We start from the raw sequence: 23,796 nt of genomic DNA on the forward strand, positions 1-23,796 counted from the left end.
CCCTGTGTACAGGCTGTCTAAAAACGTATGCACAAATCCCAGCTGTCACTGTGCCCCAGACGTGGATTGGTGGTAAGCTGCAAAATACCAGAATCATAAGCACAGAGAAAGGCCCAAGTTCTAAAAGTGGCATTTCTATAATGGTAATAAAGATTCCACCTAACCCAGTAAGAAGCCTTTCTCACTACCATTACAACCATACCAAATATGCCTACGCTACTCCTCATAGATTAGACAATACCACCTAGACATAAGGTAGGGCATTTTCCAAGGCTATCTTATGAGAAAGGCAGCACTCACAGTAGTGAGGAACAAAGTAGGCTGTTTGTCACTACCAGGACAGGCCACACAACCAGGCACATGCCCTGCCTTTTACCCACAGAGCACCCTGCCCATAAGGCTAGCTAGGACCTACCTTAGGGATGACTTATATGTAGTAAATGGGGAGTTCGAGGCCTGGCAAGTAAATTTGGGTGCCAGGTCCCTGTGGCGTAAACTGTGCACGCAGGCCCTGCAGTAGCAGGCCTGAGACGTAGGTTGCGTAAGCTATGGTGCAGACCTACTAGTAGCATTTGGTGTATAGGCCCTGGGGATAAGGATACCACTGTACAACTGACTTCCAGGCAAATTAAATGTGCCAAATAGGTGGAAGCTAATCATACAAATTTTAGAAGGGAGAGCACCTGCGCTTTAGCACTGGTCAAAGTGATAAAGTGCTCAGAGTCCTAGAGCCAACAAAAAGTGGTCAGAAAGAATAGGAGGAAGAACGCAGAAGGTTAGGGGATAAACATGTAAAAAGGTCCATGACAACAATCCCCTTGGGGGGAGTGTTCAAAATGGGCATATGACGACTCATCATCTTCCAGAGAGTTCTGAAAAGCAAAACGGGGCCCAGAGCATGGATGAATATCAAATCACCCATGACCACGCCCAAGAAGGTGAGCGATACCGCCCCTACATAAAAATGTTTTGCCTCTGCCTTGGTCATTACTCAGTTCAAAGCTAAAGAGAGTAAAATGTCTAACCCTGCCTTGGCTGGCAAAAAAGTGGGCACAACCATCCAAAAAAGTAGTGGCTTTAAGGAACCAGGTTTCCTGAAAGGCTAAAATATTAAATGAATTAATAAAATCCTGCCAATTCCAGTCTCTAATCTTAGCTTCCGACCCAGCAATATTCCAGAAAAGAAACCTCAACTGTCACCACTATATGGTACTAAAGGGCAACCCTCCAGCTCATCTGCTGTATCTTTTGTATCAACTCCAAGATTCAAACAAGATAGTCAATCTACTTCCTCAAAGGTGTCAAAAATCTCAAACCTATCAAAAGACTTGACAGGGACAGTCATACCCAGAGGTGGCTTGTGGTGATCCTAAGATAACCTTGAGAGTGGCCATGAGTTTGGGGGCTGCACCCCCCCCGAGGTAGGGGGAGCGGAAAGAACAGGTTGCTCACTACTGGGCTTGCTTTGTATGTGTTGGGATTGAGGGACCTGATGTACCCGGGATTGATGGGAACCATTCAGCCCAGGATCAAAACCTGGCTTATAAAAGAAACCCAAGGGTTACAACCCAATGCCTGATCTCTCTGGGCCCTAGGTGAAGCCAAAATTCTAAAAGCAGTCCATCTGTTGTTAAATTTACCACAACACAGTCACCTTTTAACAACTTAGGGCCATGACCAACCACCACACCCGACAAACCATATTTATCTGTGTGTAAATATTAGCGTGTGCGCTAACCCTCATGGATATCCAATGGCACACTTTATTCTTAATTTGTAAGAAACCCTCATAAGTGTTCATTCCAAGTGGAGGAATATCCCCTATCATAACCACGTATGGGGTGCAGTCAGGAGGAAGATCTAAGAAATTACTCCTATGGGGGATCCCCATAATGAGACTCCAACAAGCATGGTGATTGGGCCCCAGTGGGGGCCTCAGGATGAGTGTGCATGACACTAGCCATTCTGGGAGTCACTACCTGTAAGTGCAGGGGAATGGTAGGATTAGCCATATTGGATTGCTCACTATTAGTGTTCCCGCCTCATTGAAAACCCCCTTGCTTTGTGGATGAAAGGGATAAAGCGGGGCCTGTGACAGGCATCTGTATAGATATGGTAGCCCTGCCAGTAGGAAAAGAATAATAATTTTCACTTACATGGCCATTCTGCACTTCTGCCCCAGGTCTGGTAAAACTGTTTGGATGAAAGGCTGGGTTATTGACACCAGGAGGGTTAAAACAGGGCTCTCTTTCTCTTAATTTAACAGTCATATAAGTGCTAATTCCAATATGGTCCAGCACCTTTGCGTTCAAGGACACACTCCCTCTTTAACAACCTTGATTTCGGTATTGAGCTGTACAGCCGTGTTCATAATGTTGTCCATGCAATCAACGTCATGAGGAGCCTGGACCAGGACACTTTTCCGCTGGCACTAGGGCTTGGCAGGTCAGTCTCAGCAGATCCCTGATGAGATGAGGATAAAACCATGGTGCCTTGATCAGATTCCCAAACTCCTTTGGATGAACCAATAGTAATGGTGGGGGAGGATGGAGCTGATGTCATGGGGATGTCTGAAAGGCCTGTCTGTTTCTGCACATGAATTTCTAGCCTAGGGAATACCTTGTTACAAGAGCACGTACCCGGCACAGGGCTTTATGCCCCTTATAAAACTTAGGGCCTCATTTACAAGCCCTTTTCACCACCGCTGTGTCATTTTATTTTGACAGAGGTGGCACTAGGAATGCACTACACTGCTTACAAACTGACGCTTTGGGTCCAATACATCAGTTTGTAAAGCCCTGTGTCACATTTTATCTGCGCCAGGTAAAATGTATACAGGGTAGGTGTTCCCACAGGAAAAGCCATGCAGAACTGATGCAGGGAAATTTACAACATCACTACATCATTCTGCAATTTCACTGCGTCAGCATAACATTTCACCACCTGGGCAGAGAAGGCATCAATTTGACACAGGGTTTTTCCCTACTGGAGACTCCTTGCATTGCTGGAGTTTTGTCAGTTCACACAAAGACTCACACCACAACTCCAGAACTATGAACACAGGCTTAGTGGTCAGTGCTCACCCGATAAAGCAAGCAGAGCAAGTGGGATGGCCCTGCCCTTCCTCTTCCTGGTGCTGCCAGGCGCAGCACGGGCCACCCCTTGGCTAAGCGGGGCTCCTTACTGCACTATATAGCGCATAGCAGCAGGGCTCCGCTCCTTCCTCCTGGCACTGTGTACTCTAGGACCTGGAGTCCCCTCCTCAATGGCTGTCGTGACCCATGAAGCAGGGCTCCTCAAAGTGCTATATAGCGATTGGCAGCAGTGCGCCTACCCTTATACCTGGGAGCGCGAGTGCCTCCTACCGCCGTGAACTTGGACCTGGAATCCCCTACTTATATGTCGCCCGTTTCCCATGCAGCCGGGTTCCTTCCAGCAATATATACCCCGTGAGAGCAGGACTCCTCCTCTTCCATCTGGCAATGAGGGGGCCTCCTGACGCTGTGCACACTGGGACCTAAAGCGTCCTCCTTAAAGGCTATTGTATCCTGTATGATAAGTAAAGAAGAAGCTGTGTCAAACAGAGTAGCAGTACCTTGTGGTGCATATGTTTAGCAGGAAGTAAACAATGCCAACCATACAGTAGATGAAGTAGTTAGATGCCAAGGTGAAGGATCCAAGATCTCTTAAAAAATAAGCACTGCTTCTTGAAGACCAAAGGATTACTGTACCATTGGTTCAAATGTCCCTATCCTGGAACGGGACAGGCCAGATTATCTGTTATTGTTGCAGCGATTGTGTTTAATTTAGCTGTCATGTAATATGGGGCCATTTTGGTTTGGTTGGTCATGTGGATGGTGGGCATCTTGGATTGGGGAATATTTCTTCCATGCACAGGAACAGCCATGTTATTCAGTAACACCTGCTGCTAATCACACGTATGAAGCTGTAGTTCCAGAGAATGTGGCAGGGGCTTTACAGTATTGGCACCATGAGTTCACCATGCTTAAATTGCTTGCCACACCTGTTAAAGCTTAGTAAAGAGCAAGAAAAACATTTTGAGCTATTGCTACTGCAGTGCTACAGGATGAGCTTCAAGGGCAAGGAATTTCAGAGCTTCAGATGTCATTAAACTAACGTCTCTAACATCCTGAAGGAACCAATCCACTGACAAATTTGAGTATTTTCCTACCATCTATCATTCATCATAAATTATTGTTTTGAATGACAAGGGTACTGACCACCGAGTCCTACAATGTAGCACAATTTAGTGACAACTAAAACTCAGTGGTTTAATGCATTCATTCCTAAAATCCATTTGTAACCTGATCTCAAGGTGTTGATGCCATTTTGTTAGAAAACAGCACAATTTGAAAGGAATAATCTAACACTTTCAGAAAGGAGGCCAAAACTGATTTCTTAAGTGGTGAAAACAATATGCAACAATCTGGGATGAGGCTGAGTAAGATAGTTTATATTATTCTTGGAAGTGCTCACAAAGACTGCATCTTTGAAGAGTGTATATGGTGACTGGGTTTCATTTTTGGAGGTGCTTTTGTAGTTCTCAAGGAGGACTTTCAGGACTGACACAATTAATATAACTAACATTGTGTCCTGTGGCTCAGGCAGGAAGGATGAGTGATTGGATGCGCCTGCACTGGGATCTGGATGGGTGATAGTCCTGGTAGGTCTTTGATTAGTTGAGTGCCTGGAGGGAAGTGTCTCAGGATGGAAGAATACAAATGTTCTGCAACATTTCTGGAGAGGAAGGTTTGACGATCAGATACTAGCAGCACAACATTTAAGGGCTCCAGGGCTCTACTTGCACGAGACTGGTACAAAGGCAAAAGTTATGGTTGACCATGATGGAGTGTGGTTCAGGTGCACAAAGTGGATGGGCTTGGTCTCAGCATACCTTTGGATATAGAAGACATTTTGAAGAAAACTGTCTAAGAAGGTAAAGGTGAGCAGAGCAAAACAGCCAGTGATATTGGAGAAGGAAGTGAAGGAGTAGGAGAGCCACTGGACGAGGTTGTGGTGAAAATGTGTGCACTCAGACTTTATAACATTTTGGGAAGTGGAAGATCACAACTAGGCCAAATACCACTTCTCCTAGTAGCCACTGAACAGGATTTGCTGCTGTAGAGAAGAGTGTAGTGGAAGCTACCATGAAGTCAGGCCGACTGGTGATGCACTTTGGTGAATCGACAAGCAGGTAGGTCCTGGTCTTCCATTGATTATGTAGCACTTTTAGGCTGGAATTTTTCTAAGTCCCAAGTTTTGGATTTTGCCTGTTTAGGCACCTCTAGCATCACTTCCATGGGTCCAGGACTGGGTGGGCACCACTTGGAGGGTACAGCTCACTTAAAGACTCACTTCAGACCAGGTCCAGGGTTCAAGTTGTTAAAATTTGTTATGTCCCTGTAGCTCTGAAGAGGAGATCAGCCAGCTAGCCCTAGGAGTCACTCTGGCAGTCCTAGATTCAAGCAGAAAGGCAGGTAACACTCAGCAGGTCAGTCGTCTGAGGGCACAAGGAAGGTTTCAAGCAGCAGGGCAGTCCTCTGGAAGCAGCAGGGCAGTACTTTGAAGTGCACGTCAGCCCTTAAGCAGCAGAAAACTCCTCTAGAAGTCCTCTGCAGGTCCAGAAGTGAAGTGTCGTATTTTTATACCTGGTGCCAGCTTTGAAGTGAAAGAAACTCCCTGCCCTGGTCCCAGGATGTCTGCAGTGAAAAAAGGCTAGTGTGAAATACTTTGTGAATGTGCTGAGAAAACTCCTTTGAAATGTAAGTGTGTACAGTGCACAACTGCACACCTCCCATCCTGGCAGGATGGCCCACTCTGCTAATACCTAGTCCCCATTTGTTTCACTGTCTGGAAGGAATACACAAAGTTCAACTGCCATGCTAATCACAGTCATGTGACCCAGGATACAGGCTGCAGGCACCAAATGGTCAGGAAGAGAAAATCACAACTCTCTAAAAGTGCCATTTTCAGAATTGTGACTTAAAATCTAACTCTACCATTAAAGAGGTTTTAAAATTACAATTATTTCAACACCAGACATGATACTTATATCTGCTCCAAAACAAAAGATATCTCCTAATAAATATAATAATAAGGCAACCCAATTTTATAATAGGGTAGGGGGAGGCCTAACTGTAGATAAAAACGAATTTGTGCGTTTTTCACTACCAGGACATGTAAAACTTACAGGTAAACGTCCAACTTTCTACATACAATGCACGTTGCCCTATGGGCTGTTTAGGGTCTATCTTAGGGATGACTTATTTGCATTAAAAGGGAGTTTCTGGACAGGCAAAAGGTTTATTTTGCCAGGTCAAATTGGCAGTTTAAAACTGCACAGAGTCTGCAACGGCAGACATGATTTATAAGGCTAATTGAGTGGGTGGGACAATAGGTGCTGCAGACCTACTACTAGCATTTAATTTACAGGTCCTAGGTACATGTTGTACCACTTTACAAGGGACTTATAAGTAAATTAACTGTGCCAATCAAGTGTAGGTCTATTTTACCATGTTTTAGGGAGTGAACAGTAGCACTTTAACACTGGTAAAAGTCCTAAGGCCAACAAAAATGAGTTCCGGCAAAGCAGGAGGAGTGAAGGCACACACTTTGGAGGAATGCCATCCTAAAGATGGCAGATCTAACACCCAGAATCAATGAACATGGATTGACTCCTAATGCTGGACCCACCACTGCTAGAGAGAACGTTTCTCACATTCAGTGGGTTTTCTCAAGTCCTTGGCTCCCCACTCTGTCACATCTCATTTTGAGTGAACCATGTCTTTTTTTGGATGTTTCTAGTGGGGGTAGACATGCCTCAGGACTGAAGCAAGAAAGAGAAGACATCATATGTGATACACTTCATTGTTTGGGAGTGATTTTTGACTGATTGAAATATAAGTGTTACCTGTGATTCAGCTTTCTCAAGTGATCATGATAATGCACATGAACTGGACTAACCTTTTCTTTGTAGCCAACAAGATGGTTTACATTTTCCCACAATATTAGATAGATGTCTTTCCTTTGAAAAAGGTTATACCAAAGTAAGACTCTCCAAATTAGCTATGTGCTTTTTATTGGGCAACAACTTGATTTATATTTGCTAGGTTCAGGGCCCCAAAAAACAAATGAAGGCGCAGTATATGAAATAGATTTGTATGTGAATTATGACATTAAGACCTGTTTGTGTACACATCTGGAAGATTCGTGAACTCTGATTTCTACATACACTGTGAAATAAGATTTGTGCCCTCTCTTCAGGAGCATAGCATAATCAATAATATTCAGGGGTGCAAGCCTAAGATTTCCTAATAAGTGACACAAAGTACCCAACTTAAAAGGACATGGGATTGGCAAAATTAGAGAAATTAGGTTGGAGCTTGGAAAATGAAGGAGTATTTTTGGTAGAATAGTGGATTTATCCTTCGCATCATTTCTCCAAAATGTTACATAATGTAAAAGAAAATTATGTGAATTTCACATCCCCTAAATTTGGCATACACACATATACTCTGTCAAGGCACATAAAACGTGCCCTGGATGAGCCATACATTTATCTATTTGTGATTGACAAACTAATGCTTTTGCCAATGTATTCAATTTGAAATGCTGGGACTGCTTCAGCCATTGTGACACCTTCCTGTGAATTATATTACAATATATTTAGCAATCCAGCCAGATGTCACTAAACAAAGAGGCATTTTGAAATCCCTATTACTGGTGGTTGTAGATGAAGCAACATGAGGTAAGAGACTTAGGGCCTGATTTAAGAGGCCCCAGCGATACCTTAGCGCCGCTATAGCGTCATTTTATTGACGCTAAGGCGGCACTAAAGTGGCTTTTTACAAGCACCATAGTTACAAAGTGATGCAATGCATGCATTGCACCATTTTGTAAACCTTTGCGCCACATTATGCCTACACCAGGCATAATGTATGGAAGGGGGACGTTCCCCCTATAGAGCAGGAGGAAAATGGCACAAGGAAGAGATTCCCAAGGAACCATGTTGTGCATGACACACAGTGTACCCACAGACTTCACAGGCATAGGGGGGCCCACATGGGCCCCTACCTCACCCTACATGGGCTCATTTCCCTCGGGCTGTGTATTGGGACCCTTTTCCTGTCTGTCCACTGACCTGTTTATGGCTGGGTCTCCATCATAAAAAGATCCATGATCAGGCAGGTTGTAATACCCATGGCCGTGCCACTGCCGGTACTGCCAACATTGACTGTCACAGTCTTCACCATCTCAGCTGCGCTGCTCAGATGCGGGCGGTGCCGGCAGTCTTGTGGCAGTCCGACCGCATTGCTTGTAATCTGGAGGTCTGACAGCCAAAGAGGCACCAATGGGATTGCTGCCAAGGCGGTCCATGGACTACCAAAGTCATAATCAGGCGCTTAGATTTTGGTTTTGACAGTACGGCTACCTTAATGAGAGTGCCATTTGGAGTGTCCAGTTTGGATGAGAGTATTTTGCATATCCACAACACAATACAACAATCATGACTCCTACTCTACCACAATCACTACCAACATCCTGAGTCTCAAACACTTAGAAATAAAAAACATAAGAATAACTAATCGAAGATGCTTGATTCATATGATGATGTTACCTTTGTACATGCATCTGAGGAAGTATAGTATTGGCCAATTCGAGCAAGGCTGCAATTGAGACTGTTAAAGATTTTTTCATCTGTTAAAGTTAAGCTAAGCATTTCTTTCATGTGAGGACAGTATAACAGTATAACTATTCCTAAATTATTATATTATATATATATATATATATATATATATATATATATATATATATATATATATATATAATAGCTTATACTCCAAGGTGCTTGAATTATTTGAAAAATAGAAATGATTATAAGGAGAACCAACTAAGTATGCTTTGTTATGCAGGTACAAGACGTGAACGGTGTGGTTATCGCATCATACGGCATCGACGCCATTCAGAAGATCAACTGCATTGCATTGCCAAGTCCAAAAAGAGCATTGAAACCGGATCTCGAGTGAAAGACATTGCTACAAGTACTCTAAGTCCAGAGCAGTTTGTTTTGACACTAGTAGAAGCTGAACCACCAAATATACTGCTGATGAACAGCACAGCCAAGCCATTCACTGAAGCATCCATGATGATGTCACTGACAAAACTTGCTGACAAAGAACTGGTCCATATGATTGGCTGGGCTAAGAAAATACCTGGTATGTATTATCTTTAACTAACGTATTTCTTTGTGTAAAAAAGCTCATTCACAGGGGATATGTATATGATTTTATCAGCGGCTCCTTTTCCACTCTCATATGTGTGAGTAATTTGTTGTTGTGATAGGAAGACTGGTTGGTACACATTAACAGCAATGAACATTAGACCAGTACTAAGGTTGTGGGAATCGTTTCCCTGAGTATTAACTTCATGTTTTTCAGTGTAATAGTTGTCTGACATCTATGATTCAGTCAAACGGTGGGGGCTGCAACGCTGTGGGCAGGAGCTAGCTTAACTACAATATTGTAGGCACAACCACGTAGAGGTAATCCGATCTGCTACTTAACCCCTAGTAAGTACTATGGTAAGAATTTGCCAGCTTTAAGAAGCAAGCATAGTTTTTACCAAATACACTCCTAGCGAGTTACCCACAAAACAAGCTTGCTAGCATCAATTTCTTCATCATTGTTCCCTTCAGTGAAAGCCTACCGCCTGGCACACAGCCAGTAAGGCATGCAAATAAAAGAAAATCTTATGATAGGTTGACAGCATAATTTTATAAATTGCTTTCTTACATTTGGTGCAGAAACTTTCTGACTTTTGATAGCAAAGCTGAATACCATTGTCAGGCAGCAAATCCTGGGAATAACCAGCAAGGTTGACCATAAAGAGTTTGTAACACATTTCCTTGATGTCAGTTTTGTATTTATTTAGGTGCACAGTCGGGTAAAGGCAAACATAGGTATTATAATGACATTTCAATGGAGAGTCCTCACAAGTGCTTGATCTTTAAAGTGTGAGCCTTCCAATTGCAAGAGTATCCCTGGATAATGAAATTTGTACTCACTGTATCTACAGGCATGTCTACAAGGAAACGCATTTTGAGGCCAGATTGGACAGTGTTCCTAGATGGTGTACCTCACTTTTTAAGAGGGTGGTCAAGCTAGTTAATTAGCACTGTGGAAATGTATGCCTGTCACCCTTTCAATGTTGTTCCATGTCTCAATTTAAAACCGTTTAGTGTAAACAGATTTCATTTCGACCAGGCCTTGTTCTTCGAACCAGCTATTTCAAAGAACTCAGGGCCTGATTTAGATATTGGTGAAGGGGGTACTCTGTCACAAAGTTGACGGATATCCAAAACGCCGAAATCTAAAACCCATAATATTCTATGGGATTTAGATTTCGGTGGCCAGGATATCTGTCACTATTGTGACGGAGTAGCCTGTTTGCCAATATCTAAATCAAGCCCTCCTTCTTTGATTGTGAAGACTGTTGATCTAGAAGGACATGTATGTATTTGTGCTGCACATATACACGTATTCCTTACAGGACTGTGTGTTTTTTTTATATGCCTCCTCTATCCAGGTTCCTTAGAATACAGGGTGCTCCGTATTTGTTTTGGTTTATACACAAGTAGAACTTTCTGCAATTCTTATAAATTATACTAGCTAGTTGCCTTATAAATGTGCTGTACAATGAAGATGAGGTTTCAAACACCAGGGATTATGCAGAAGTAACATGAGATCCAACCAACTAGAAGAAATTGGGCCAACTAGTTAGACTTGGCAGTAGCTAGGCAGAAATGTATGTTACAAAAGTAATTTTTTGATTGTAGATTATGGAAACACGTTCAATGGTTTTTCCTGCACACTGCTAAATTTGATTTTGTAGCTATTCCATTAGCAGCAAATGTTTTATGTCACATTGATTCATTTAAGCTGCACTTGTACAACCACATTTCTGGTAACTTGGAGACGGGTAGATATAATTTAAAATGTCAATAAAACTCTTATTTTTCACTCCTTAAAACACAGGCTTAGCAAGTGTTACTACATGGTTGTGCCATAAGTCATATTGCAGGTTTTGCTCCAAATCTTACTGGAATATGTTTTCGACCGACTCATATTTAGAATGTGACTTTGTGCAGTTTGTGCCACTCAACACATTACAGCTCTCTTATTAAAGAGTCAACTATAACAATTTAATTGCAAAATATATTCTTTTATTTATAGGCACGTTTGTGCTGTGACGAACTGTTTAGCAGGCTCAAGCTGATCAAAGTTCTAAATACACTTTCTTCAAAATCCAAAAATCAACAAAGTCAGTGCCATTTTCGATTGCATCAGCCACTGCACCCACCATTGCCAGGAGTATGGCAGGAGTTTTTAAGAAGCTATTATTGTTAACTAGTCTTGTACTTTTTTCATTTTCATCTGACAAAACACATTTTTGGTCAAGCAACCGGTCCTTAAATAAAGTTGACGACTAACCCACAAAGCTTTGTAGTCATCATCCGTTGTGAATCCTATTTTGTAGCTTGATTAAAAAGAAGTGGTAATTACCACACAACACAGCACTTGCAATAGGCCATTTGCATACAGTTATAGCCCCAGTGACCTCTCTATAATGCTACAGATCATGAACCAAACCTTCTACTGCCCGGCTGTAGAGCAGCCTGCCTTATATGGACGTTGCCTTGCAAAAATATGGTTATTTTCTTGAGGCTACCCTATGCTAATTACCCTCTTAGTATGCATCACAGTTGCAGTTTCATAGACTCAATGGGCATAGCAGTTATGCAACTGCTTAAATTGCTTGCGCTTCAACAGGTGCCATAGTGCTTTGGAGGGGTGCACTTCTTTCAATGCAATATAAGCACTTGAAACTGATTACTTAATTGTATTAATGTATCATGAACATAGTTGTATTTCTTCAAACATTAATAAATCAATGTGCAGGAATAAAAGTAAAATCATATCATCATTTAGTTTTATTACAAACTTAACGACACTCATTCTGTAGATCTGAAGTGAATGAAAACTTACTATGAGCTCCTTATTGAAATCCTCTGTGATACAGAGTTATATTGTTCCAAATAATGTTTACTAGTTTTTAAGCTTTCGCATCAATTAACGAAATTTCCATAAACATATTATGTTAGTGTTTCTCATCCACATTTTTAGCTATTTAGCAAATTCATCTTTACCCCCCCAAAAAAATAATAACAGACAAAACATCTAATTTCCACCATCACCCCCTCCTTCCCAGTTGTGCTGTTGAATAGCATCACCCACGGCCCAGTTCCTTGGTTCAGTCCTCCATTCATTTAATTTTGCTAGCGTCTTCATCTTTTCCCCTCTTCCTCACAGTTTCCAATTCAAACACAGTGCTCTTAGTATCGGTGGGAAAGTTTGTTCTATATTATCTTCACTTATAAAATTGAGGACTGGTGACCACAGCCTCGTAAACGTGTCTTTATCTTGAATAAAGTGGCATTATAGTTTTTACAATCCCATGGTTTCCCACACATTACCACACCAATAGCTAACTAAGGTAAGTGATGTTTTTGCTTCCACAACGTTGCCAGTGCCATTTTTGTTGCCACCATCTTGGCAGAACTGTTTTTGCAACCACCCCGAGTTAGAATATTAGTTCCCAGTCTCTGGGTTCTTCTGCATCACAGTCTTCTCTGTCCAGTGCCAAAACCAACACTACTGATGTTCTTGGGGTGTTGTACCCCATGATTTACCTAATGGCTGCCAGCAGTTTATTTAACTTGTATGCTATTTGTGGGCAGTTTTGACAAATGTGCCGGCCTCTTGAACTTCTAACCTCTCCAACATCTATATGACATGTCTGGAAACGTGATTTATTTTCACACTGCGTTCAAGGCTGTCGTTATTTTAACTGGAGACACTCTGTCCTGAATTAATGTATTGCTTCTTACCACATCCTTCCACAACCCACTTTAGGCTTCCTCTGAGATCTCTTTACCCGTGACTGTATCCCACCTCAGCACATATGTCACTTGTGCAAATTCTTGGAACTTCTAAACATTGTGTTTAAAGTAGATAGTCGCCCCTTCATGCTCATGAATTGATTCTGTGCTGTATCAAAGCATGTCCAATGTCTGATTGCTGCACACCTGCTCGCTGGATGCACTGCATCAACTGGTAGTGTGGAAACCTTTCCTCTATGGAAAGATTGTATGTTCTCTTGTAGTTTTCAGTACATCTGAGTTTCCTCACTCTCACATGGATAAGGTAACATTCAGCAGTTTCCTTCTCTCCATTTTTCATAAGATTCCTCCTCATTAGCCGGTGTGAAGTTGGAGTTATAGCGAATGGCTTTTTATGGTGAGAGATATGTCATGAGATGTTGTGGGGATATCATTGAGACCCAAAATGTCCATCTGTGTACTGATAATTTGTCTAACGTAAAGCCTGCCATTTCTTTTACACTTACCTAGCCAATTCTGAGACTTGAGGGCTCTCCAAGCTATTGTCCTTTCCATATGAATCCAGTGTTTGCTTGAACGGATGCAGTCCATCCTCTCAGGATGTGCAACTGTGGTGCTCTAAAGTTTTCTTGCCAGTTGGGAAAGTCCAGCCCTGCTCTCTCCATTTAAGCTTTCAGCAATCTTGTCAGCAGACATGTTTTGTTTACTGTGACAGGCAATTTGTAGCATCTGTCTACTGAGGGCACCAAAAACTGATTTCTCACTGCATCTCAGTAAGGCTTGGAATATATAATGAATTCGGGAGAGAACGTTCATTTTTAAGGCTGAAATTCTATAGAGCCATGAGATGTATTTGTCTCTTGATCTACTTAGATCTTCGTTCATTTTGCCTAGTATTGCTGGGCCACTGACAGCATATAATTTACTTAATTGCTGCTTGATATAAACCCCTAGCATTTAATGTACTCCTTTGACAGCTTAAATGGTTTAGGACTTTTGTATGGTAATTTTATATCACGGTACTCCATCTAAATTCCACTGGATGTGTATCAGGGACGGTTCTGTGAGTTTGAGCATGTCAGCATCCACTAACAGCAAAATTCAGTGTGCACCTTCCCCTCCAAGAAGTACTCCCATTAGTTGCATTAAATCCTTTATGGTCATTGTGAGAGACTGGCCCATTGTTGCACTCCCATCCCACAGTGCCAGTGTTCTTTCCTTAAAACATTGTAAAAGTAATTGGATACACCTTTAGCTACCACTATAAGTCCCTAGTAAAAGGTACTTAGGTACCCACGGCATGAGGTACTATGGATAAGCCCCTGAGGGCAGCAGCACTGATTGTGCCACCCTCTAGGGCCATGCATCCAGATGCACCCAGCACTGCCATAGCAGGCTGATTGTTCTGGTGCACACCTAACATACAAACTCGACTTGGCACACTACCTGTGCGCCCTGTCTACCATACACTGCCTTTACTATGGGTAAGACACCCCTGTAGTAGGCCTTACAGCCCTAAGGCAGGATACTCCATATTATATGTGAGGGCATAGCTGCTTGAGCACCCACTGTGTCTTTGCCAAACCTGGGACATAGTGAGTGAACAGAGCAGCCATTTTAATGTGTGTGCTGGACACTGGTCAACACGAGGTTCCCAGCTACATAATGGCTACTCTAAACCCTGGGTTGTTTGGTATCAAACAACTCGGAATGATAAATCCAAACTGGTACCAGTTCTTGATTTATTATAAAATGTACCCAGGGGTCACTTTAGAGTTGCACCCTGCAAAAGCTAACTATCCTGGCATGGTTACTGACTGGTTCCAGCCAACCTGCCACATCCAGACAGCCAATCTAGCCCTGTCTCTCTGGTTTGTAAAGCAATGCCATTCCTGGGTAGAGGAGCTAACACCCCCTCCCCCAGGAATGTGCACTGCGCTGGCAGTGAGCTTCAAAGGGCTACCGCCCTTGAAACTCAATCCCCAGGCCTGCAACTAGCAGCAGATGGCCTCCTCATTTGAAAACCCCCACTTTTGGAGGGAGCAAAGGAGGGAAACCACACAAAGAGTAGGAGAAGTGCCCTCACCTAGCATACACCACCCCTAAGGTGTTGCCTGCGAAGTGGACCCTCAAATTCAGTTTCCTCCATCTTGGAATGGAGGAAAATAGCCAATCAGGTTTAGGGAAGTGACTCTTCCCACAGGAAGTGGTCACTAAAGCGGGTGGAGCCACCCATAGGTAAGTGTCTCATTGGACACTACAGGTTTCCTCTAAAACACTCACTAAATTCAGTATTTAGCGGGCATCCCTAGACCAAGAAATCACATTGGAAAAGACAAAGAAGACCAGCACCAAAGAAGATCCAAAGCAAGAGAACTTTGGATCTGCTGCACACGTAAAGGTGCCAAACCCTGCCTGCTGCACCCAGGACCCGAAAATCACTGCTGAGGAGGAGCTAGACACTGGATCAACCCAAAGAAACCAAGGGCACCACCAGGCTACAAGAATCATCCCAGATCTACCTTCTGAGTGGAGGCACCACTCAAAAACAAAGCAAGAACCAACAAGTCAGTGAGGGACCCTTCACTGACTGGCCGACATCTCCGCAACCCGAAGTCACAACCAACCCAATGACACACCAACAATACCCCAGACGCACTCTACAAGTGGCCGAATTGGACCAATACCCTGGGTACTGGTCAGCTGACATTGGACAACTAGAAAACCAGCTCCCTCAGCCAAGGGACTTCAGGAACACCCTAGACCTCCCACCAGAGTGACCCTGCTGCCCTGTAAGCACCCCTCAAAGACACTCACCTCCAGCTCCAAATGACTCCATTGCGCACAGCTACTGGATCTCCCATTCACCCTGCATCCGGCCACCCTGCGCCCTGCAACAAGGAACCAGCTGTGCTCCACGGGTCCCTAACCCCTGGCGACCACAACAGCCCAAAGGGACCCCAAGGCACCACCTTAAAATCTGCAAACCAGCTCCTTTTCCAAGTGGCCCTCTAGGTGGCCCTGTGCCAAGAGACTTTCCAAAGCTGCTCTCGCTGGAACCAGGAGCTGCCCAAGGCTCTCCAATTGACACAGTATTCCCACCGTGCAAAAGAAGAGACTGATAAGTCAACTGTTTTTAATTCATTTTTAAATGTGACTACCTATTGATTCCTATGGTGCGAAATTATGCACAGTAAGACTGACTTTATTAGAACTTTGGCAAGTCATATCTCAAAAACTATTTAACATATATTAAACATCTCGTTCTTAAGATTGAGGTGTGTGGTGCATGATTGGATTTGTGAGTAGAGCAAATATTTAGCATAACTGCTCGACCAACAACCTTGAAAATTGGACCACTAGTTGGTCTAATTTTTACCTCTGGAAACCATTGACTGGTTGCTTGGACACCCTGCACAATGTGTCTAATTTTGCACACTACATAGAGGGCCAGCCTCCTACAATCATTGCTAGCAGTTCTATTGTAATGACAAACAGTAATGAAATAATGGGCACCTCCGTCCTATCCTTCATACCACCAAAAACAATTTTGAAAGTGCTCCTTTCCCTACAATTTTAGCTTGAAGCCATGACCATTTTTATGAAGGTGTTTGCCAGCCAGAATGTTGCTATTACTGCCCTCAAAAGAGACCAGCTCACCCTGTTGGATGCCTTTTGAGCATGTAAGTCAATTATGACAGTGCTTACACTTTTCCTGTTGTCTTTTTTGACCGGGTGAGCTAATTTCCTAATATTATCGAAAGTCTATCTGTTGATAAACCCTGATTGGTCTTTGTGTATCAAATACAGGAATAATTCATCTAGCTTGTGGGACAGAACCATAAAGTACTGAAGTTTAAGAGGGCAGTTTCACTATAAGCCTTGCAGCCTAGATGTTTCCCACAGACTTGGGGTAGTAAAAATAGGTCTGCCTGCATAATTGTTGACATAACTCCTTCCTTGTTTGCATTATTTATGTTAATGATGGCAAAATCTGTGGGGCAAAATCCTTATAACTTTAACATGTGAAAGCATCAGGTTAGTGGGCCATAAACAATTTATTTTCTTTAATTGTGACCAGTATTTCAGCATCTGAGAATGTAGGCAATAGTGCTTCTTTCTGTGTTTCTGTCATTAGAGGCAAGTGAAGGTCTTTCAGGAATACATTTTGCTCCAAACGGGAGTTGTATACGCTCGTGTATAGGGTTTTGTCATGCTCCCTAAATATAGCAAATTCATCTCTTTCACTGTACTTTATTGTGTCATTAAGATCTCAGCCCAAATATGTGTTCACTGTGGTTTTCAAGGTAATGGCTAGCAAGCTGTGTGCTTCATCTCATAGAACTTGTATTTTAAAGCTAGAAGTGCCCACTCAGTTTTATTTATTATTATCATATGGATGTTCCTGCTACAGAGGGCAATTGACACTGTGAATATTTGAGTCCGTACATTGCATTTGCCAAAGCAAATCTCATCACTTCCATCATTGATTAATTAATCTTTGCTGAAAAACACTTTCTCCAAGTAAACTTTCTCATATCACCACACAGTCATTTCAACAGTGACTGGAATGCTATGCAAAATAATTTACAAATAAAAAATCTACACTAATACCACCATAGCTAACCTCACAATTGCACAACGCACTAAGCTGTGCTATGCTCCCTTCTGCTAGAAAAAGGAAGCACATTCTAAACCTAAATCACCAGTCTAACTTTTATTTTAAAGTGACTTCCTACTATATTCAAAGTGGCCAGCATAGGGCCTCATTACGATTTTGGCAGTTCCATGACCAGCAGGCCGGAGGAGACCATGTTTCCGCAGGACATATTACGAGGCTGCACACCACAACAGAATCTTCAGGAAGCCATACCCGTCCGGACCCACCATAGAACCAGAATTAGACGTCATTCCACTGCTCCAGCTCGCCAAAAGACTATGGACTCTTCGCTGCTGATGATGACAGCAACCATAAGTACACACAATCACCTGTTACTGTTGTATGTTGTTAATTTTTGTACACTTACATAACATACTTAAGGGACCGGAGTGCGAGGGCTACACTCAAACGTTACTGTACACTGACATGCACACTCAAGGCCACACAGACACCTGCACATTCACAGCACACACACTACAGCTACCACACACACACACACCGTGTTAAAAACACACATGTAGGCACTAAAACACTGCACAGGCCCAGTCACACACAATACAACAACACGTCACAACAATACCACAACGGCACAATCATGAACACATTGGCAAGCACTCATAATACCCAAGGACACATCACACACAATGTACACAATCACAAAATCATACAACTTACCAGTCTACCCACACATCACAAATCACACAGCACATGGTACCTATCATAACATGCACAATACACACACACTCACAAAGTCAAAGCACACAAAGCCACAAACCACAACAATTAACACGTGTCAACTCAAACACCACACAATATCATCACAAAAAATGTGTGCTACATGCACATGCCCATTGCACAACACAGACCCTAACCATGGGGGAGAAAAGCACTGCACGCATTCTCACACACTGCCAATACAATACAGGAAGCACAAGCAGCACACACACACAAATACTGGCACACAACCAATGTCAGCCAGAAACAACTTTAACCTAGGAAAGAAAATGCAGGACAAAGATGTAACCTGAAACCCAACAATGGGTTGGTATCTTTATATTAGTTAAAGCAAGAAATAGATAAATACAAGGCCATTAGCCAGTCCAATATCGAAGCAATTGTAACTTGCCAAAGGCACCATATGGTGGCCCAACCTGACTCCTGACTGCTATGTAACCTCCACAGGTAGGGGCATCAAGGGGGCAGGCAGGCACTTCAGGGATGATCTGGGGGGTTGGCGGAGGGGGGGGGGGTGGGCTTATGCTTGGTAGGGCGGGGTTTGGGATTTGGCATGGGAGGAGGGGGTCTTAGCTTTATGCTTGGGGAGGGTTGGCTCTTCTTGGCAGGGGCAGACTTTTTGGAGTGGGAGGGGCATGAGTAATTGTAGGGGGTAGGGGAGACCTTTGAGGTGGAAGGGTTGGCCTTGGGAAGGGAAGCAGCACGTTTAGCGGTCTTATGGGGAGACAGGACTAGAGAAAAGGTCAAATTCCTAGAGGAAATACCTTTTTGCACACACTGGAATGGTCATAACAAAAGGGTTTGGGTGTGGAGGGAGAGGAAGAGGGAGTGGTTGTCTGAGGTGTCTGTAAGGATGTCTTGGTTGTGTGTTTGTGGGAGGTACGCTTGTGGGTGGTGGGTCTCTTTTGGGTGGGTAAGTGTGGATGGTAATGTGTTTTGGGCTGAGGGAGTGTAGGTGCTTGAGATGCTGTGGTGTGTGCGAGGCAGTCTTTTGGGGTAGTGGATGTGCTGCAAGTAGAAGTGCCAGTGGTTGTGGTGTCGTGGGTGTGGTGATGGGTGAATGTCTGAGGGTCTGCTGTGGTGCTGTCTGTGGGTAGGATAGGTGTAGTGGGTGGATCTGTGAATGCTGGTGTGGTGTCTGCAGGTGTGTCAGGTGTGCTGTCTATCATGCTCAGGGTAGTGGGGGTGTCAGAGCAGGTTGTAACTGTTGATGAGAGTGCAGCTGAATGTTGCTTGTGTGTATGCCGGTGGTGTGTCCTGTGGTGCTTATGGTTGTCTGAGGTACGATTTAATGTTGAGGTGGAAGCATGCCTGTCAGTTTGTGTGCTTTGGCTGGATCGGGAAAGAGGGTTTTGGGATTGGGAATGCATTACTCTGTTGGATTTTAGTTGTTAGTCCCTGGATGGCATTCACGATGGTCAAATAACCCAGATCCACCTCAGGAGATCAATAGCCTCCTCACTGAGGGCAGCAGGGGTGCCTGCGGCAAAGTAGACGCCCACCCTCTTGGGTGAGCATGCACGGCCAACTGGGTGGGGAGCTTCAGGGAGGGCTGTGGTAGAAAGGGGAGTGGGGGACAGAAATGGTGCTAGAGTGGTCCCAGATGGATCCGCCACCACCAGGTAGTGTGCACTGGAGGAGGATTTCAAAGAAGATGAGGAGGATCCTGTCTCCCCTGTGGCACTCCCCTTGCCCTCTGGCTACTGGGTCCCTCGGTGTTGGTGGTATCATAACTTGAGGTCCTGTAGCCAGCAGCTTCATCACTTGGCTGTTCCCCGTCTCCTTCGCCTGCTGATGCTGAAAAACAGAAAGAGAGTTAGTGTCATCACATTGATTTCATACACTAACATCACACTATATACATCATTTACATTACATCTAGTTGTACTGGGTCCCTATCCACAGCAACATAGTCAAAGAACAACCAAGCTATGGGAAGTAATAGTAACATTGATTTCCTCATATCACATACACATAATTTACACATAATTACAATATGGCATGATGTCATGAACCAGATAAGGAACTTTATCATATGCTAAACACAAGACAGCTTGTTGCATTCAAGCAAAAAGCATTTCATGTCACAGAGTCCACAACCTTCACAATTGAAATTTGCAAACATGTACTTACTATATTTGGCAACTCCAATATTTGGAGTATGATAGAGTCTAAACACGTCACCAACCCATGTACCAATAGTGATGTAGAAAAGGATGATAGATACTTTGCTGATCTACTCACCTTGGTTATCTTCTACCTGTAGGTAAAGTCTTGCACATTTATAAGGTCTGATTTAGCCCATAGCATTTACCCACAGACAACCCCAGGTAGCATGACAACTCCTTAAATTCAATGGGCACCTGTCATGTATATGACGGCCACATACAGTTCCACGTCTCATGATGAGTGGCAACATCAATAGCCAAATATCTGAGTGGCAACATCACAATCCACACTTCAGACATGAGTAGTCTTACATCTGTATAGGAAAATGTCAATGACACAAACCACATCTGAGGATACCATGAGAGAAACATACACCTTTAGGCAAGCCAAGTGACTGACTATGCATACCATTCCACCCACATGTAAATATGAACTATCACAGCTGAACCACAATGCAGTCAAAAAGCATTCAAAACATATCCAAAATAGCAAACAAAAGTATGTTTCTGCTACATTACAATGTTTATTTATGACAGAACCTTGCAATGTACACATGATGTTGTCAAAAACCAGTGAAGAATGTAACAGTTAATAAGATGTCTTGGCCTATTTAGCATGACTGCGGAAATAGCTGTGTAACCACTTATCATCCAAAGAACATGTACATGGTACTAACATTCAGAGCTGTGATATAAATGTATGTGTTGCAATAGTAGCCTAGCAATACCTCCATGGTTTCCAACATGTAGGATGCCCACTCAGATGAGACATTACAGGGGCGAATGTACACCCCACACTTATCAAATGGGTTCACTTCCTAACAGCTCTGAGTAAGTTTAGCAAGTATGGCATGTGAAATGTCAGATGGACATCACAGTCTCATATGAAGTTGTCACTCATCAGAAACCTCATGAGAAGTAGGAATGACCTAAACGTGTCAGACTGTATGTTGCACATAGACATGGACCTCTTACCTTCATAATATTGGGTATATGGATCTTTAGGTAGGTGGCAAGGAACAACCTACCCGTATAGTGGTACACATATGACACAGTCACATGTGTATCATCATATGCTTGTGTACAGCAGGGATAACAAAGGAGAATAGTATGTCCTTATACACAATAGAATGCACACCTGTGTACCAATGTTGAGGACTGTACATCTCTGTGTTCCTTGGACATATGTGACTCTTTGCACTTACCACATTGTTACTGCTTGGATTCTATCAGTTCCTACAATAACCTGGTATAGGGATGAAAATGTGTTAAGTCAGTATTTACCCCCTTGTGGCTGCTGTGTTGCCCTCAAACGCTCATCCAACTCAGGGTAGGCCACCACCAATAAGCGTGCCATTAGGGGGGATCAAGGTCCAACGGGCACCCCTTCCTCCTTGGGAGACCCTCCCCAGCTGGGTCTCTGCGGTCTTCCAGGTCCAGTGTCCTAGGTACACCCACCGCTTCCTACAGTGGGTGCTCCGCAGTCTTTGGACCCCCAGGGTCCACACTTTCTTGGTGATGGCATTCCAAATTAACTTTTTCTGATAGGCCTTGGCCTGCATGAATGACACAAACAAGAGGAGAAAGTCATGGCTACATGCACCATACCAATACAAGAGTGGGGAAAACAAGTTAGTGCAAGTAGCCGTATTCACACTTCCTCCAACATCCCCTTCTATGAGGAATGGCATTCTGCAGTCAGGCCATGTGTGAAGTTGATTCATTCATACAACATGCATATCCAGCACCAGGTGTCTGCTAGAAATATAGGACCAGACCACAAGCATGTCTTAAAACATGGTGTAAGTGTTCAAGTATTTATGACACCACCTTCAATTTTCTAATTACACAGTTTGTGGGTGGGTCAGGGTACGGACATCATAAACTCCCTACTATGTATCATGGCTCAAAATCTATCTAAGCACATGTGCACATGTCCATCTACCCACACATATTATCCCAAACCTTCATTCAACCACATTTCCTGAACATCATCATACTCTCAACATTTCAAACATTGGTGTTGCATTGCACTTACCTGCTCCTCTGGTGCACCATAGAGCTGTCCATACAGGGGTAACACCTCCTCCAGAAGCTTCACCAGCTCATCAGCTGAGAAGGCAGGGGCCCTATCACCTGTAGGATGTGGCATGATTCCTCCCAGAGGCAGTACACAGCAGCGCAGGTCGCGGAGGTCTTTCTGGCCGCAGTTTCAGGAGTCAAGTGAGGGATGAAGTATGAGATGGAAGTCACATCTGCCACATACATGACCATCACTGCCAGTGGATGTCGCATTTGGCCAGGTCTGCCAAAGGCAGCAATGGGTTCCAATGGCAATGCCCACCACGGATGTGTCCACCTACCGCCATTACGACATCCTCCGGCGGAGTTAGGTCACTTCCTGATGTCCAGCACAGTAGGTCAGACAACTGCCATTTTGAGGCTCATATATGTACGTTAAGGTTATGAAAGGTGCCACATTGACAAAAAAATACATTTATAACATTGTGTTTATGGCTGGCATTACGCAAACATGTATACATGTGCATGTAAAATGGAGAGGTTGTTAAATTGCTGTATCCTGAGTTATGTACATGAAATAGTATTGTCAGCAGAGTAATGTTAATCAGAAATTAGTATAGCATTATCAAATATGTTCACCATGTTAAGTTTTGTTGATGTCACTTTTACTGTCAGTGACATGTTTCTCCATTTATAGGCCATGCTAGGTGTTAGGGAATCTAAATGTAGTTATTAGCCGAATGTGCTGAGTACAATGTTTTCACTGTTTCATGTGACAAAATATAGCTTTATATGTGAAGTTGGTGTGATCATACTTATGATATATAAATTGAGTAATACACATATAATCTGCTGTTGTCCCACATAGTTACCCTGGCATGAGAAGAGCAAGACAACCTCCAGTATACCATCCACTAGCAGACTTGCAGACCATGAAGGCGCAACATGTGATACAAATATACTGCCTGGATAGGCAAACAATATGGAGCTCTGTTGTCACTTGGAGCCAGATCTGATATCTGCCATTCGTAATCCCAATAGAATACCTCCCATTGTCCAAGTCATGTCTGTTCTACACTTCCTGGCCACTGGGTCCTTTTAAAATACAGTGGCCCTAGCTGCAGGGATGTCTCAGCCCATGTTCACTCTGGTTTTGAAGGATGTACTATCTGCAATGTTGAAACACCTGGACAGCTACATTAGGTTTTCACAACGTGACGTTTTCGCCCATG

The 23,796-nt window shown here is 43.4% G+C and overlaps 1 protein-coding gene across 1 annotated transcript in view; it reads left to right on the forward strand.

The window, feature by feature from the left end:
* The window catches only part of ESR2 (estrogen receptor 2), a 1,043,222-nt gene that overhangs the window by 574,363 nt on the left and 445,063 nt on the right, over positions 1-23,796 (forward strand). The window contains exon 5 of the mRNA XM_069207353.1: positions 8,934-9,236. Within this exon, the coding sequence (XP_069063454.1) occupies positions 8,934-9,236 (303 nt within the window). The remainder of the gene's footprint in view (positions 1-8,933; positions 9,237-23,796) is intronic.

The sequence above is a fragment of the Pleurodeles waltl genome, chromosome 9 (assembly GCF_031143425.1).
Source record: "Pleurodeles waltl isolate 20211129_DDA chromosome 9, aPleWal1.hap1.20221129, whole genome shotgun sequence".
Lineage (NCBI taxonomy): Eukaryota > Metazoa > Chordata > Amphibia > Caudata > Salamandridae > Pleurodeles > Pleurodeles waltl.